General features: G+C 37.8%; 1 protein-coding gene across 10 annotated transcripts in view; it reads left to right on the forward strand.

Annotated features, from left to right (window-relative positions):
• The window catches only part of mef2aa (myocyte enhancer factor 2aa), a 140,238-nt gene that overhangs the window by 91,440 nt on the left and 33,671 nt on the right, over positions 1 to 15,127 (forward strand). For 5 of the 10 annotated variants that reach the window (XM_052097092.1, XM_052097096.1, XM_052097094.1 and 2 more), the window contains 2 exons: positions 12,928 to 13,059; positions 13,127 to 13,261. In XM_052097092.1, coding sequence (XP_051953052.1) covers positions 12,928 to 13,059; positions 13,127 to 13,261 — 267 coding nt within the window. The remainder of the gene's footprint in view (positions 1 to 12,927; positions 13,060 to 13,126; positions 13,262 to 15,127) is intronic. The other 5 variants (XM_052097101.1, XM_052097102.1, XM_052097099.1 and 2 more) reach the window with 3 other exon arrangements.

The raw sequence follows: 15,127 nt of genomic DNA on the forward strand, positions 1-15,127 counted from the left end.
CGCATTCTAGCTGTCAGTTTGACCAGATACTCGGGTGACATTTCACTCCAAGCTTCCTGTAGCACTTGCCATTATGTCTGGGTATCGAGTTCGATACATTTTAGGCACCAACTGAACTGCCTCTAAACAATCAACTATCAAAAAATGTCTTGTCGTTCGATACCTAATGGGTTAATCTCGTCAACGGCAGTGATAAGCATGTAGCATGCTAGATGTGCCCAAGTCTAAAGTTTCCGGTGATTGGCTGTGTTTAGGCATCACGGAAAAACACTAGTTTACGCCGGTTGCGCACAGACATGCGGCTCACACATGAGTGACAACAGATTTCTTTTTGTTAAAACTTTTGTTGTTTTAGCAATTATTTGATATACATTAGAGGATAGATTTTTGTGAATATGTTGAATAAAAGATCAAAATGACAAACTATAAAAGACAGCCTTCTTTGCTCATATTTACCAAGGGTGTCAATATTTTTGGCCACAAATGTGTGTGTGTGTATACACACAGTTGGAAAACATATTTAACAAACAACCCTTTGAAGCAGTCCACCACAAGCCCATTGGGTTGTTTGATATCAAACAACCCAATGGGCTTGTGGTGGACTGCTTCAAAGGGTTGTTTGTTAAATATGTTTTCCAACTTTGTGTCTCGTCCTTTGACGAAACACACCACACAATGTGGGTATCAAGGCCATGGTCAAGGGACGCGGTTTTCAGGGTGGATGTCAGGAAGCTGGAAGGCTGGCGAGGTGCGCGAGTAAAGATGCGCTCTATCACAGATTGATGAGGTTTGCGCAGTGGCAGGGGTATAGTGTGTTACAGAACAGACGTCCTGCTTGCACGACCTACCCTCTCTGCTTTCTCCTCTTTGCCTTATCGGAACTCCTAATTGTCCTTATGAATATTTTAGAGGAGAGCAGGAATGGAGGGGTTCGGGGGGGCTATTGTTTCAAGAGCTCTGACAGCTAATGATCCAGTCTCTGGGTCAAGCTGGGTAGGAGTGAAAGACAGTTAGGAGGGCGAGAAAGTCTTTGAGGAAATGGGTATAGGGAAGAAGCATGTGAAAAACGATATATTTGTCTCATCTAAATATTCCACTTCTTCATCCCTTTGTTCCCTTTGCATGGGATAGGTCATTTAAATATGAAAATTCTGTCATCATTTACGCCTTCAAATACCCTCATTCATACCAAATGGGGATGGGCACGAGTACTCTGGTACACGGACATGGCAACAATGTTCTATCATGAAAACAATGATCGATGGTGAGCATGCATGATGTGACTTCTCACTTAATTCGAAATTCAGTGATAATTACCTGACAACTAAACACAAACGTGTCAAAGAGGGTGCGTATTTCTAATTTTGAGATTGATTACGTTGTGATTTTGAGGGGTACATTGATCGTCAGAGACGTCTCATAGCAACCAAACTGATATACGATGCTGCAATGCTATCGTTATGATTATCAAAAGAGAGTGTAATTTACCATGTTTTGAAAACCTGTCTCGGCAAAACGTTTTCTAAACACGTTTTATTATCATTTAATGTAAGAACTTTGACTCGTTAATGGATATTATTTAATAAAAGTGAATGTTTGTCACTGACTGTAAACCTCCCTGCCCTGGGTGCCGACATGTTTGCATGAAGTTACACACCTGAATCTCAATGAAATGGGAGTTGAAGATTTCTGCATGAGTTCCCAAGTTAGAAGTCCGACATAAAGTGTCATTTCATTGCCCTTTCCCCTGTTGAAAGGTGGAAATTCAGATTCTCTGAGTTGAATGGAATGCTTCATAAATCATCACAGAAACAACAATACAGAGAATCATGGCTTTCCCCACAGGAGCGAACACTTGGGGAGACACACACATACACACACACACCAGGCACATGTGGCAGTGGACTCAATGCTCTGTGAGTGTTTCAAACAGCTAGACAGAGCACAGCTAAATGGCACAGAATGCAGCATCTTCAAAACTGAACTTCAGCTTAACTGCATCATTTAAAAAAAAAAAAATGTCTCCCCAATTTGGAATGCCGATTCCTAATGCGCTCTAAATCTTCATTGTGGCGTAGTTACTTGCCTCAATCCGGGTGGCAGTGGACGAATCTCAGTTACCTCCACATCTGAGATGTCAATCTGCGCATCTTATCATGTGGCTGGTTGAGTGCATTGCCACAGAGACCTAGCACTTGTGGAGGCTCATGCTATTCTCTGCGGCATCCACGCACAACTCACCACGTGCCCCGCCGATAGCGAGAACCACATTATAGTGACCACGAGGAGGTTAACCCAATGTGACTCTACCCTCCCTTGCAACCGAGCCCATTGGTTGCTTTGGTAGCCTGACTGCATTCACTCAGCACGCCCTGGATTCGACTTGCAGCTCCAGGTGTGGTAGTCAGCGTCTTTACTTGCTGAGCTCCCCAGGCCCCCACTTTACACGCATATTCAAAACAGCTAGACAGCAGAGCACAGCTAAATGGAACAGAATGCTGCATCTTCAAAACTGAACTTCAACTTAACACACATTAACGTGATGGTTATGGAGTTTCCTGTTAAGCCATCCACAATTTGAAAATAGACAGTCACTAAAAAACTGGTGCACACTTACTAAGATTACTATGGTAACATGAAGGAAGAATAGACAGACGCGCATTGTGAACATTCTTTCATTGAGTTGGGCAGCGAATCTTTACATAATGACAAAATATGATGCATTATATTTGATTATGCAATCTTTTGTACATTTTGTAACAAATTATTTTATAACAGCCTATAATAATTAATAGATGATACACTGGAACACCAAGATGCAATGCAGCAGCCAAATTCGTTTGTCAGACATGTTATTATATATACAAATATGTACATGTCATTGCCCCTCGACAACTCGACGAGTATTTAGTTTGAGTACTCGAATATACAAAATGACCAAAACGCCCATCCCAAGTACCAAACCTGTAGGACTTTCTTCTGTGGAACACAAAAGGAGATGCTAGGCAGAATTACAACCTCCGTTAATTTTCATTGTATTGAAAATAGCTGCAATAAAAGTGAATTGTGATTAAGGCTAACATTCTGCCTGTGTTTCAAAGAACAACATGTGAGAGTGAGTAAATGATGACAGAATTTTCATTTATGGGTGAACTATATTTTAAACTGTAACAGCTTTAAAGTAGATTTCAAAGTTAAATAGATTATATAATTTTGATTAATATTAAAATGTATAATATTTAGGCTGGTGGGACTGTTCATTGGAAGAAAACTTTAGCGATGACTTTGAAATGCCTTCACCTCAATTTTAGTTTCAACTTCAAATCTGCTCTCGTGTCTCAAAATACCCTTGATTGTGAAAGCGTTCGTTCACTTGCTGTGGCAGCTAATAGCTTGATCAAGCCCGCCAGTGTACAGTCTGCGAACATCTGCCTGTCTTTGTGGGAAACTATTGCTCGTGGAAGTGTAACTCTCTTACCAGCTAGTATGAAATGCCACATTTATATAAAAGCAGCAATCTCAGCGGTCGAGCAGTGGTAATTAACTGTGATACATGGCTAAACTGAGATGCATCTGGTGCTGAAACTACTGCTGTTACAGTTGAAGTCAAAAGTTTACATACATTTATGTTGAAGTCATTAAAACACATTTTTTAACCACTTAAAGTTGGCAAGTCGTTTAGGACATCCACTGTGTGCATGATACAAGTAATTTTTCCAACAATTGTTTACAGACAGATTGTTTCACTTTTAATTGAGTATACCACAATTCCAGTGGGTCTGAATTTTACTGTGCCTTTATGCAGCTTGGAAAATTCCAGAAAATGACATCAAGCCTTTAGACAATTAGTCAATTAACTTATGGTTGGAGGTGTACTGAATTGGAGGTGTACCTGTGGATGTATTTTAAGGCCTACCTTCAAACTCAGTGCCTCATTGCTTGACATCATGGGAAAATCAAACGTAATCAGCCAAGACCTCAGAAAATTATTTGTGGACCTCCACAAGTCTGGTTCATCCTTGAAAGCAATTTCCAAATGCCTGAAGGTACCACGTTCATCTGTACAAACAATAGTATGCAAGTATAAACACCATGGGACCACACAGCCATCATACCACTCAGGAAGGAGACGCATTCTGTCTCCTAGAGGTGAACGTAGTTTGGTGCAAAAGTGGAAATCAATCCCAGAACAACAGCAAAGGACCTTGTGAAGATGTTGGTCGACAAGTATCTATATCCACAGTAAAATGAGCCCTATATCAACATAACCTGAAAGGCTGCTCAGTAAAGAAGAAGCCACTGCTCCAAAACCACCATAAAAAAGTCAGACTACAGTTTGCAAGTGCACAGGGGGACAAATCTTACCTTTTGGAGAAATGTCCTTTGGTCTAATGAAACAAAAATTGAACTGTTTGGCCATAATAACATCGTTATGTTTGGAGAAAGAAGGGTCAGGCTTGCAAGCCGAAGAACACCATCCCAACCATGAAGCATGGGGGTGGCAGCATCATGTTGTGGGGGTAATTTGCTGCTTGGTCACAAATGGGTCTTCCAAATGGACAATGATCCCAAGGATACCTCCAAAGTTGTCAAAATGGCTTGACAACAAAGTCAAGGTATTGGAGTGGTCATCACAAAGCCCTGACTTCAATCCGATAGAAAGTTTGTTAGCAGAACTGAAAATGTGTGTGCGATTCCAGAAACTTATTGTGAGAAGCTTTTGGAAGGCTATCCAAAATATTTGACCCAAGTTAAACAATTTAAAAGCAGTGCTACCAAATAATAACAAAGTGTATGTAAACTTCTGACCCATTTTATTCTCTCCACTGTTATTCTGAAATTTAACATGCTTATAATAAAGTAGTGATCCTAACCGACCTCAGACAGGGAATGTTTTCTAAGATTAAAATTGTGAAAAACTGAGATAAAATTTATTTGGCTAAGGTGTATGTAAACTTCTGACTTCAACTGTATATGGCCTGCATTGTTGCAGCTTTTGTCTTGTTTGGGTGGGGGCATAGATTTCACTGTATATTGTTTTTCAAAACAGCTGCACAAATATCATAATTACCTAATGCTTAACCAAACTAATTTGCTGAAAACAAGCCTCTGCAGTCTAGTTTCCTTTGAGAGGATCACTCAGACAATAGCACAGAGGCAGGAAGGACATGCATGAGGTCACATCCTGCTTTTTTGCTCAATAGCTCATGGTATGAGATCTGAGAAAGTGCCGTTTTCTTAGTTTAGCTACTGCCATAATGCATAGACATTGATGATATCGGCCATTGGTCAGCTTGAACTGGTATAAACAGCTGTCACTTATTTTTCTAAGAGCTATTGAGGGAGTGAAAGAATGTTAGAAAGAGGAAGAGGAGTGACTTGAAATGTTGAAAAGCCATCTCTAAAATGTTATTTAAGTGCAAATGTAGTCCTCAACAGCTAAACGTACTGCCAGGGATTTTCCTTTGTAGAGAATTACTAGACCGGGAGAGATCTAAAGTTCCACCGGCTGATACGGAGACGTTCGTCTCTCACCCCCGCTGTCTGCAGCTCGTAACGTCATCTTCATGAGATCATCATGATAAGATCAATCTTATGTGAAAAATAACACTAAAATGACAACAACAATAAAATATGTGTGTGTATATGTGTGTGTATGTGTGTGTGTGTTTGTGTATATATACTTTGGCAACTAAAACTTAAAATAGAATACATTTGACTAAATATAATAAAAACTAAAAAGGACATTTGGCACAGGACTAAGACTAAATAAAAAAAACAGATGACAAAATTACTATTACTAAAATAATAGTCATTGGGAGTGTATTAATGCAAAGCCAACGTTTACGTGTTCTTAACGTCACTTTTGTGATCAGTACGGTACCACCTCCACCTCATTTTGATCCAGGAAAAACCCTGACTGCTCACGCTCAAAAGGCCCTTTTATAATCACACTAAACCGAATGGTCTGGACACAATGGTGATGTCATAAGGATTAGCACGCTGACTTACTCATTGTTGCAACTGGCACAGCGGCTGCCACACAACTCTGCAGGGCCAAAGGATATTCCTGCTGGAAATGAGGTTAGGACAGATTACAGAAGCCACCCAGAGAGAAAGCATGCCTCCATTTTGAACACAAGTACAGCAATCTGCGTTTGAAAGCTAAAGCAGCTGCCTTGCTTACTGCCCCTCACTGCGCCATCATACAATGACTTCACAGACAGCACTTGTGTATGAAGATATCTCGCAGTTTCCATGTCTGGAATCTTGTGAGGTACCACAGTAAAACTAATCCAGTGAGCTTTAGAGAGAACCAATCAACTATATAGTAGCTTCAATGCTGATTTCTTGGTAGAAATGGAGTCATAAGTTGAAAATATAGGAAAAACTTGGTTAAACTAACATTTGATTTGGACATTCCTTCCTCTGGATACAACCTGCATTCTTCAGCTTTCAGACACATCCAAAATATGGCTGAACATGCAAGCAATAAAACATATAAATATTACTACCTATTTGCACAATTTTATGCAGCTTTATGATAGCTAAACTAAAGCTAATGTTTCTTCTCATTATTTGTTCTCATTTTCCTTTCTTCTCTCTCCACACACACACACACACACACACACACACACACACACACACACACACACCTGTGTCACAGTACTGTATAATTTAATCAGAAACGGAGGACAAGCTCTCCACCCTCACTCCACCCATTACACAGCTCACACTCTGTCATCATCCTCCATTCTTTTTTGTTCTTTTTTTTTCAAGCTCCTGCTTTATTTTGAATGCTGGGCTTTTAGGCCTACTATTTTCCATTAATATTTGAATCTTCCTTGTATCCACATGCAGCACATGAATAAGTAAAATACTAAATACCTTTTCGGCAGTACGAGTGAAATGTTTTTTTTAGGTATACTATAAAGTACTTGAGCCATTTCACTGTTGTGTATTTATGTTTGTAATGTGGAATAAGTAAAAAGACTTATGCAAGTTTATGTTGCTATTTTTTATTTTATTTTTGTACCATACTTAGACAACTATCTGCGATAAACACTTTTAGTCTTCTATTTCTTATATATCACGTTTGTTTTTATGTTTTGCATTCAATTACTCCAGTTCTGCATTCTTATGCAAGCTGTTAAATGTGTGTGTGTGGTTGTATTTGTCTGTGTATTTGAGTTGGTACTTAGCCATAAAAGAGCTACAATATACTTTGCTAAACGTGACTAAAAGTCTCCCTTCGTGGAAGCACTTTATTGCAATATACTGATTAAAAAAATACAGCAAATTATGTTTTTTTTATCCTAAAATTGCAAACATTTTAGTATTTGTAATGAGCTTCATATGAAAACAAGGGAAGTGTATGGTATGTCTCCATTTAGATTTTCAGTAATCTAAATCAGTAATTCTCAGTAATATTGGCTGTTTGAGGGATTTCAAAGAGAGGGAAGTACTGTTTCATAGAAGAGGAGAAATAGTTTTTTAAGCTGTCTGTTTCTAAGTATTTGTCTCTGTATTCCTCTCTTCTTTGCATGTTATTCAGTTCTCATTTTATCTAACATGCAAGCACTCAAATGCTACGCAGTTATGATGTGCTGGCTTGACGTCAGTCTCTAAGTTTTTGTGTGCAATGCCAAAGTTTATCAATACAGGTCTGGCGAGCCTTCTTTTTAAAATAAGTGAAAATCAGCATGATTATTGGCAGCAGTCCCACTGTCCTGTCTCTGAGCCGCGCAGGACATGCTGAACACATTACACAATATGAGTTTTTAGCTCCCTCTCCAGAACTGCTTACGCCAGCACTGCCCACTCTCCCTTTTTTTACACACTTGCAATCCTGTCGCATATAACACAGCCAACTCCATGCTCTGATAACAATAACACTCCATTTCCCTGATGACAAGTGAACTCACAATATTAGACCAACAGTTATGGAAGAAAGTTGAATCAAGAAAACGTTAGTTTAACCTGGACGTTCATTCAGCTGGGTTTATAACTCTTTAGTATTAGTTGTTTCAGTGTTTACTTGTTACAGTTTAATTTTAGTTTTTCATATTTTAAAGCATTATCATCTACAATTAATTCAAATTTTGCATGTTTTAGAGTCATGAATATGTATTTTAGTTTCAGTTTTTCCAGTAATAGTTGGAATAGTATTCATAGTTTTCTTTAACAATAATAACACTGGCTTAGACATTCTAAATACACCTATGATGCCCAGAAATGCTGTCTAGGTAGGCTCATGAGACACAGCCATCACCTTTTCTGATGTTGTCTTTACAACAAACCCTCAACATATAGTTTCAGTTGAACAAAGGATTAATTCTTTAAACTCTACAGTTGCCACTCTTGCCTCTGATGAGAACAATGCACTTAAATGTGTAATTAAGAATTCAATGGATCTGGTTTAATCAAACTTGTTGTAATCAACCTGTTGCCCCCACCTGTGCTTGCATTTAATGGATTCACATACATCCAAGTGCATGATGCATTGGTAATTTTATAATGCAGCATTTGCAAATTTGAACACACTACATAACATGCCTTTCAATGGCCACGTTGGCTAGTTTGTGAAGTGAAGGGGCTGACAGGTGTTGGAGACTGGGACACCTGTTTGGACATGTGTTGATCTAGTGATCCATTTACTAGAGCTTTGGGCAGTGTCTGTAGGTCACCCAAAACATGCCAAGCCATTTAAGAATGACTTACCAATGTGTCATCTTAGCCCTTCTTTATTTTAAAGCACTTGGGGGCATGGCACAGTCTGGGAATCTGCAAATGTTAACGATTTCCCAAGACAAAGGACCACAATAATTTAATATTCTATACTGTATTTCTATCGCACAAATTATTTGTACATTCACACAGCTACAGACTTAGACTGACTACTTTGTTTGGATATGTTATTGTGCTCTTCGGCAGCAATGTGTGCCTAGGAGGAGGCCATCCTGGCAGCCGTGCTTTCCACAGGGGCCCCTCCCTGCCGACTCAGGCCCCAGCAGACGGGTGTGTCCCTGGGGTTACTGTGAAAGTCAGCAGCCCTGCCCTGCTCACACAGACCTCGCTGCCCAGCTCCAGCCACAGCACTTTCTACATAATGAGCAGGTTGGGACTATAATTTGCAGGTCCTGAAGGAATCTATTGCACTCTGGGGGAGAAAGTGCATAGTTTCACTGGTAAACACAGTGTTTAGAGAGCCACATAAGGCCCTGTAAACAGGAAATGACCCGGGAAGGCATTGCTCAGAACGAGAGAGAGAGAGAGAGAGAGAGAGAGAGAGAGAGAGAGAGAGAGAGAGAGACACTTTCAGCAGTTTATTGTTGTATAAGGTTCCAGAAAAGCCATATTTCTGTAGCCATAATCTGGATCCAGCTTTTGCATGTGTTTCACTGAAACATTAAAATATTTTTGTTGAATACACTGTACATTTGATTGTTCCTGTGCACATGTGTGAATGTGTTATGATGGAATAGTTCGCAGACAAAGTGCAGAGCCCGGTTGCACATGTTGTTAGATAAAGATCAACAAAGATCTCACTCTACAGCCTCAGAAATACAAGAGGACAGCAGCCGCATTGCAAATGCACTCTCACCTGCACCCACACTCATAGCTACACACTCACATGCATCGTGATAGATACAGAGACTAAGGGTCTTGTTAGTGTAGATGTGCTGTGCTTCACTTCTTTCAAAACATTACTTTTTCATCTGTAAGAACATGTGACCTCTGCTGCCAAAGCAACCTGAGGTAGTCTTATTAAAGGAGCTCCATGAAACAAATAAACACACCAGGGAATCAAATGAAGATTTCCTATTTTCAAGCCCTGGCACCCTTTGCTGTCATCTTGTTAATACTGTCAGTCTGAAGGGTAATGCATAATACGAAAATGTAAAATTAAAGGATAACACATTACTTGAAGCCACTGTATATAATGCATTAATAAAGGCATCTTAATGTCACTGTATATAATGCAATATAAAAGGAATCTTAATGCATTATAAAGTTTTTCATAATGCCCAATAATATACATTGTAATGTGTTATCTATTAATTAATGTATTATCTTACATTATCTTTTCTTAAATAATTGTAACCACAATTATAATATAATAGGTGACAATAAAATGCAAACCTATTAATGGTTATACGTTTAAAGAGTATAATGCAATATAACACAGTATGGCATGGAAATAGGAATTACAATGTTTAAAGGTATACATAGGTAAGCATTGTTACTGTAGAACTGTGGTTTCATTGATTCCCAGGAACATACAACTGATTAAATAAGTGTATAATACAAAATTATGAATGTATTACATTGCATTAAGAATAAGGTAGGGATGCACTGATCCGATACCTGGATTGGTATCGTCTTCAATACTGAAGCTTTTAGAAGGATAGGATATGTAGTCATGTTCGTTATTGTCAAGCTCCAAAAATGACATAAAAGAACCATTAAAACAAGTTTAAAGTAGTTCATATAACTCGTGTATTTTATTCAAATCCACTTGAAGATGTGAAATATCTCTGTGAATCACAAAAGGTTGTGTTTATTTAATAAGTAATTATATAAAATGCATGCGCAGCTCCAGCATGTTATTGATTGCCGCTGCTCTGTTTACACACACGCATGCCTATTTTTAGCCTTCATGGAGTGTGTAATATTTGAGCGCTACTCACGAACAACATCTCAGATGTAGCTGCTCAATATTTCGGTTCACTTATTATATGCGTTTAGAATGGCACTAGAGATGCATATATTTTTTTTTTTTTTTTTTTTTATTACCAGGATTTGAGTAAGAAGCAAATTAAACTACTGTGAAGTTGTCTACAAACAGACAGATACAGGACTTCCTGGAGAGTTCAGAATGTCAAAATAAAAGCGTGAGGGTTTAAAAGTTAAAGGTGTCACGGAGAGACTGATATGAACTCCGTAGCAGGATTTATTGAACAGTTGATTGAAACAGTGATGTAAACATTGTGAGTAAATCCAGTTGAGCAGAGTGGCAAACAGCAGGTGAGTAATATCCAGACAGGGTATAGACACGATGAACAGATAACTCGCAACAGTCTTATGACACTTGCAGGCAATAATGAAGACACAGGTATGTTTGATAGTAGAAAGGTCTGGAGTCTCAGAGATACTATCGATGAGATCAAATGAAGAGTGTGTGTGTGAAACCGGGGTATATATGCAGTCCTTGATCAGTCACTAATGATATGCAGGTGTGAGTAATCAGAAAAGATTACTGCTGCTACATTATCCAGTATTCTTGTTAACAATAAAGTGTTTCTTAATAAGCTATATGTTTATATTGAAATAATGTGGTTACAGGTTTGTGTAATTAGTTCAACATAATAATGTAAAGATATTCTAAACTGATTATGCAAAAAAAAAAAAAACACTGTATCGGATTGGTATCGGCTGATACTGAGATTTCGAAATCAGATCGGAAGAGAAGAAAGTGGTATATGTGCATCCCTACTATAAGTTATATATAGGCTTTAAGTAAATTGTTAAGTACAAATTCCTCGTTTTGATGGAGTGTATTTATTAAAAACTAAAATGGTTTTGCTCTTTTTAGGGTAAAATATGGGTATTATTGCACTGGTTGATGTGCTCCTTGCCCTTTGCTCTTAAAATAACCAGTTCTCACCACACTTAAATGAGTGTTAATGACCGTTTCTGATAATGTATTCAATTTGTACATTGCTTTCAATCTTATAGGCTCCTGTGAGTGGCAGGCGTGCTGAATTACAGTGAGAGGGCTTCTAAAGCACTGCACTGTGGGATCCTCTTACGTGTGTGTGTGTCTTCCAGCTGGGTGGCTTATGATAACTGAAAGATAATGAATTATACATTGCAACACACATGTTGAGGGAAATGTATGTTCTTAAGAAAAAGAGCAAAGAGGAGGGAGCGGAGAAACACACACACAGAGAGAGAGAGAGAGAGAGAGATAGAAAGAGGTTTTAGTTTCTCCAAAGCCTAATGTTTTTAAGGGAAAGGATAAGGAGTGACAATTCAATTTCCTCCCCAGGGACAAATGCAATAGGCATGCTGCAGCCATCAGCGTATTAGCTCTTAAGGTTTTGCCAAATTATCCATCGAACTGTTACCATTGCAATTTCAACATCCAGATTGCAGCTCTATTTTGCTCTCTAAGCAGATGTTACAGCAAAACACAATTACAGAACATTGTTACAAAATTCAATAAGTTCTTGAAGCTGTGTATGTGCAGTATGTTTGAATTTAATCAAAATGTAATTTCTAGGTTATTTAGATAGTTAACTAGATTTACTCATCAATCAATTGTCTGCTTTCTACCAGAGCCTGTGTCTTGTATTGTTAATTTACAGTAACTAGCTATTTGGGGTTTAGTTTAATCTATAGTGGGGTCCAAAAACCTAAAACCAAGTTTTACATCAGGGATTCAAAATTCTATTTAAAGAATAAACCGAAAGTAAAGCTAAAAAAAAACCAACTTAAAATCAAACAAAGAATTGTTATTATGTAAAATAATAATAGTAATAAAAAAAGAAATCTTTACGTTTCTGCACTATTTCTTGGTCAATAATATGTAAGCTAAATTTGTGACATTTAACATGTTAAAGTCCGATCTTTGCTTTTATTAAAGAACACTAGATGCTTTTTGGAAGCTTTTCTCAAATAATACTGTGATGATATGTTCAGGTCATCAGGTTTTACACATGTTTGTGGAGTTTGTGGCTCAAGTACAGGCAAAAGGGGGAAATATAAAGTGAACGTTTCTTTTTTGAACGTTCAAAGTTGTTATTCTGATTATATAATTTGTCATGCTTTTTTTATTTATTTAATTAGTTAAGTGCAAAATTAAAGCATTTTGGACCCCACTGTATGTCTATGTATGTGTGAATTTTCCAATTTTATTTTCAGAAATTAAGAAACAAAGGCCATAATGACTGTGCCAGTCCTGATCCAGATGACTGTTTCGGTCACAGTCCCCTCATGGACGAGCGCTTTGGAAAACTAAATGAAGAGAGTGATTTAATGTACAAGCGCTGTGCTGTAAGTACTTCCTTCTCTTCCTGCCTTTTTGTGTTCATCCCTCTTTTTATGTTGATGTTCACTACAGGCGCTTAACAAGAAAGAGCACAGAGGCTGTGATAGCCCGGACCCTGATGCATCATATGTCCTCACCCCTCACACAGAAGAAAAATATAAAAAAATTAATGAAGAGTTTGATAATATGATGCGAAATCATAAAATCGTAAGTAAATGCAATGTTTTTGCTTGGCTTTGTGGCAGAGAGACCCCCCAACCCTTTTTTTTTTTTCTTTCATTGCCTCACCTTGCAACCTCTCTCAACAGTTAAGGACTTTTTTACAGCACAATCTTTTTTTTTTTTTTTTTTTTTTGTCTGTTTAAAGTGCATTTGTTTTTCTCTTTCATTAATTTTGCTACTTTTTCTCTCAACCTAATAAGATCACATTGTTTAATGGTATTAAACCTTTTTTCAAAAACTGTTTCATGGCAGCATTAAATATTACATAATACAACATTTCTGATCAGTTTCTCAAGGGAAAAGTTTGTCACCCTAATTTAGTCACCCTAATGTTGCTCCAACCTAGTATTATATTCTTTCTTCTGTGGAACAAAAAAGGTGAATTTTTGAAAAATTTGAAAAAGTCTAAAGAGTCTAAAAGTCTAATGTTTAAAGAATTTATTTACCAAAGAATGCAAGTAAAAAGTGATTCTGTCAAAAATACTAAAAAAAGCACAGAAAATGTAATCAATACAACTCATGCATGGTATTCTAAGTCTTCATAATAAATAATGACTTAAATTCACCTTTTGAGTTCCATGAGTGGATTAGGGTGAATAAATAATGGCATAATTTCAAGTTTTGGTTAAGCTATTTATTTAATTAAGTGATTTAAAAAAAGATTCCTCTGAGAGAATGCTTCCAGGTCCACCTACTGGCTGGAATACTGACAGATTCATTGGTTGAAGTAATTTATGTGTTCTTTCCAGCACTCACCTCAACAGATCTGGAAATTGAATCTTTTTTCTCAGTGCTGCAATTTTACAGGTCATACATAGATTTGCCGTTGTGTAAAGACAGAGAGCCCCTCTCTCTCATCGTTTCTCTTCTACTCGTTATAAAAAAAATAAAAAAAAAACATTTTGTTTCCTTCTGGTGGGTGGTAACACCTGGGTTTGTTTGTTCATCTCCCTGGACAATTACTTTAGTCTTTCTAGAGCCCAGAATCCCAGCACAATCAGAGAAGTGAACCATTTTTCAAGACCTATGAGTAAAAAACAAAGCTGGAGGCTTTTAATCACATAATATCATAGCTAAATCTTTTTTTTATTTGTGTGTATTTTTATACCAAGACAATAGTGATCTTATTGGGTTATGACCATAACATTGTGCACCTGATAGCGGGTGCCAGGCGATTGGTTTCATTGCACCAAATGGACATGAACAAAGCTCCAGTTCTTTATGTCATTAACACTAATATTAACTTCTCACTAACTGGCACACTGCACTGTTACGCGAATGGAGTGTCCTCTCACTGTCCTAACTCACACTCACTCTGTGGATAACTGTGTGGTAAGTCAGCAATGCACTGCCTATTGATCTGATTAAGATGCTACTGATGCAGTCACTTGAATACCTGAAGTTATTTCAACTTATTACACCAGAATGGGCTTTTCGTCCATATAGAAACATAGGTACATTGATTTGACTTGATAGGTAAACAAATAAAAAAAGAAGAAATTTAATAAAAAACATCACAAGTATGTTTTTCCTTTCGTGTTTTGTTTGTTTTGTGAAAAGGGCCAAGTGCAGTGCTGGCTATAGCCATGCTTGACTGGTGAGCTATTTCAAGATATTGCCCAGATTTGCATGCCTTTGTAATGTATCTCAGATGTTGTTTTATATATTGAACCTGGGTCAAAATTGGTGTTTCCAGCACAATGAAAATGACTCCCAGTAGGAGAATTGTTTTCCAGGAGTATTTCTCACTTTATGCTGGGCTTTTTTGGACAGCTCAAGGTGATCTGGAGATCTCCTGTTTTACTCCATTGTATGATAAAAGCACCAAAGCTCAGGGGTCATCTTTCACTC

Source organism: Xyrauchen texanus, chromosome 29, assembly GCF_025860055.1.
Source record: "Xyrauchen texanus isolate HMW12.3.18 chromosome 29, RBS_HiC_50CHRs, whole genome shotgun sequence".
NCBI classification, from domain to species: domain Eukaryota; kingdom Metazoa; phylum Chordata; class Actinopteri; order Cypriniformes; family Catostomidae; genus Xyrauchen; species Xyrauchen texanus.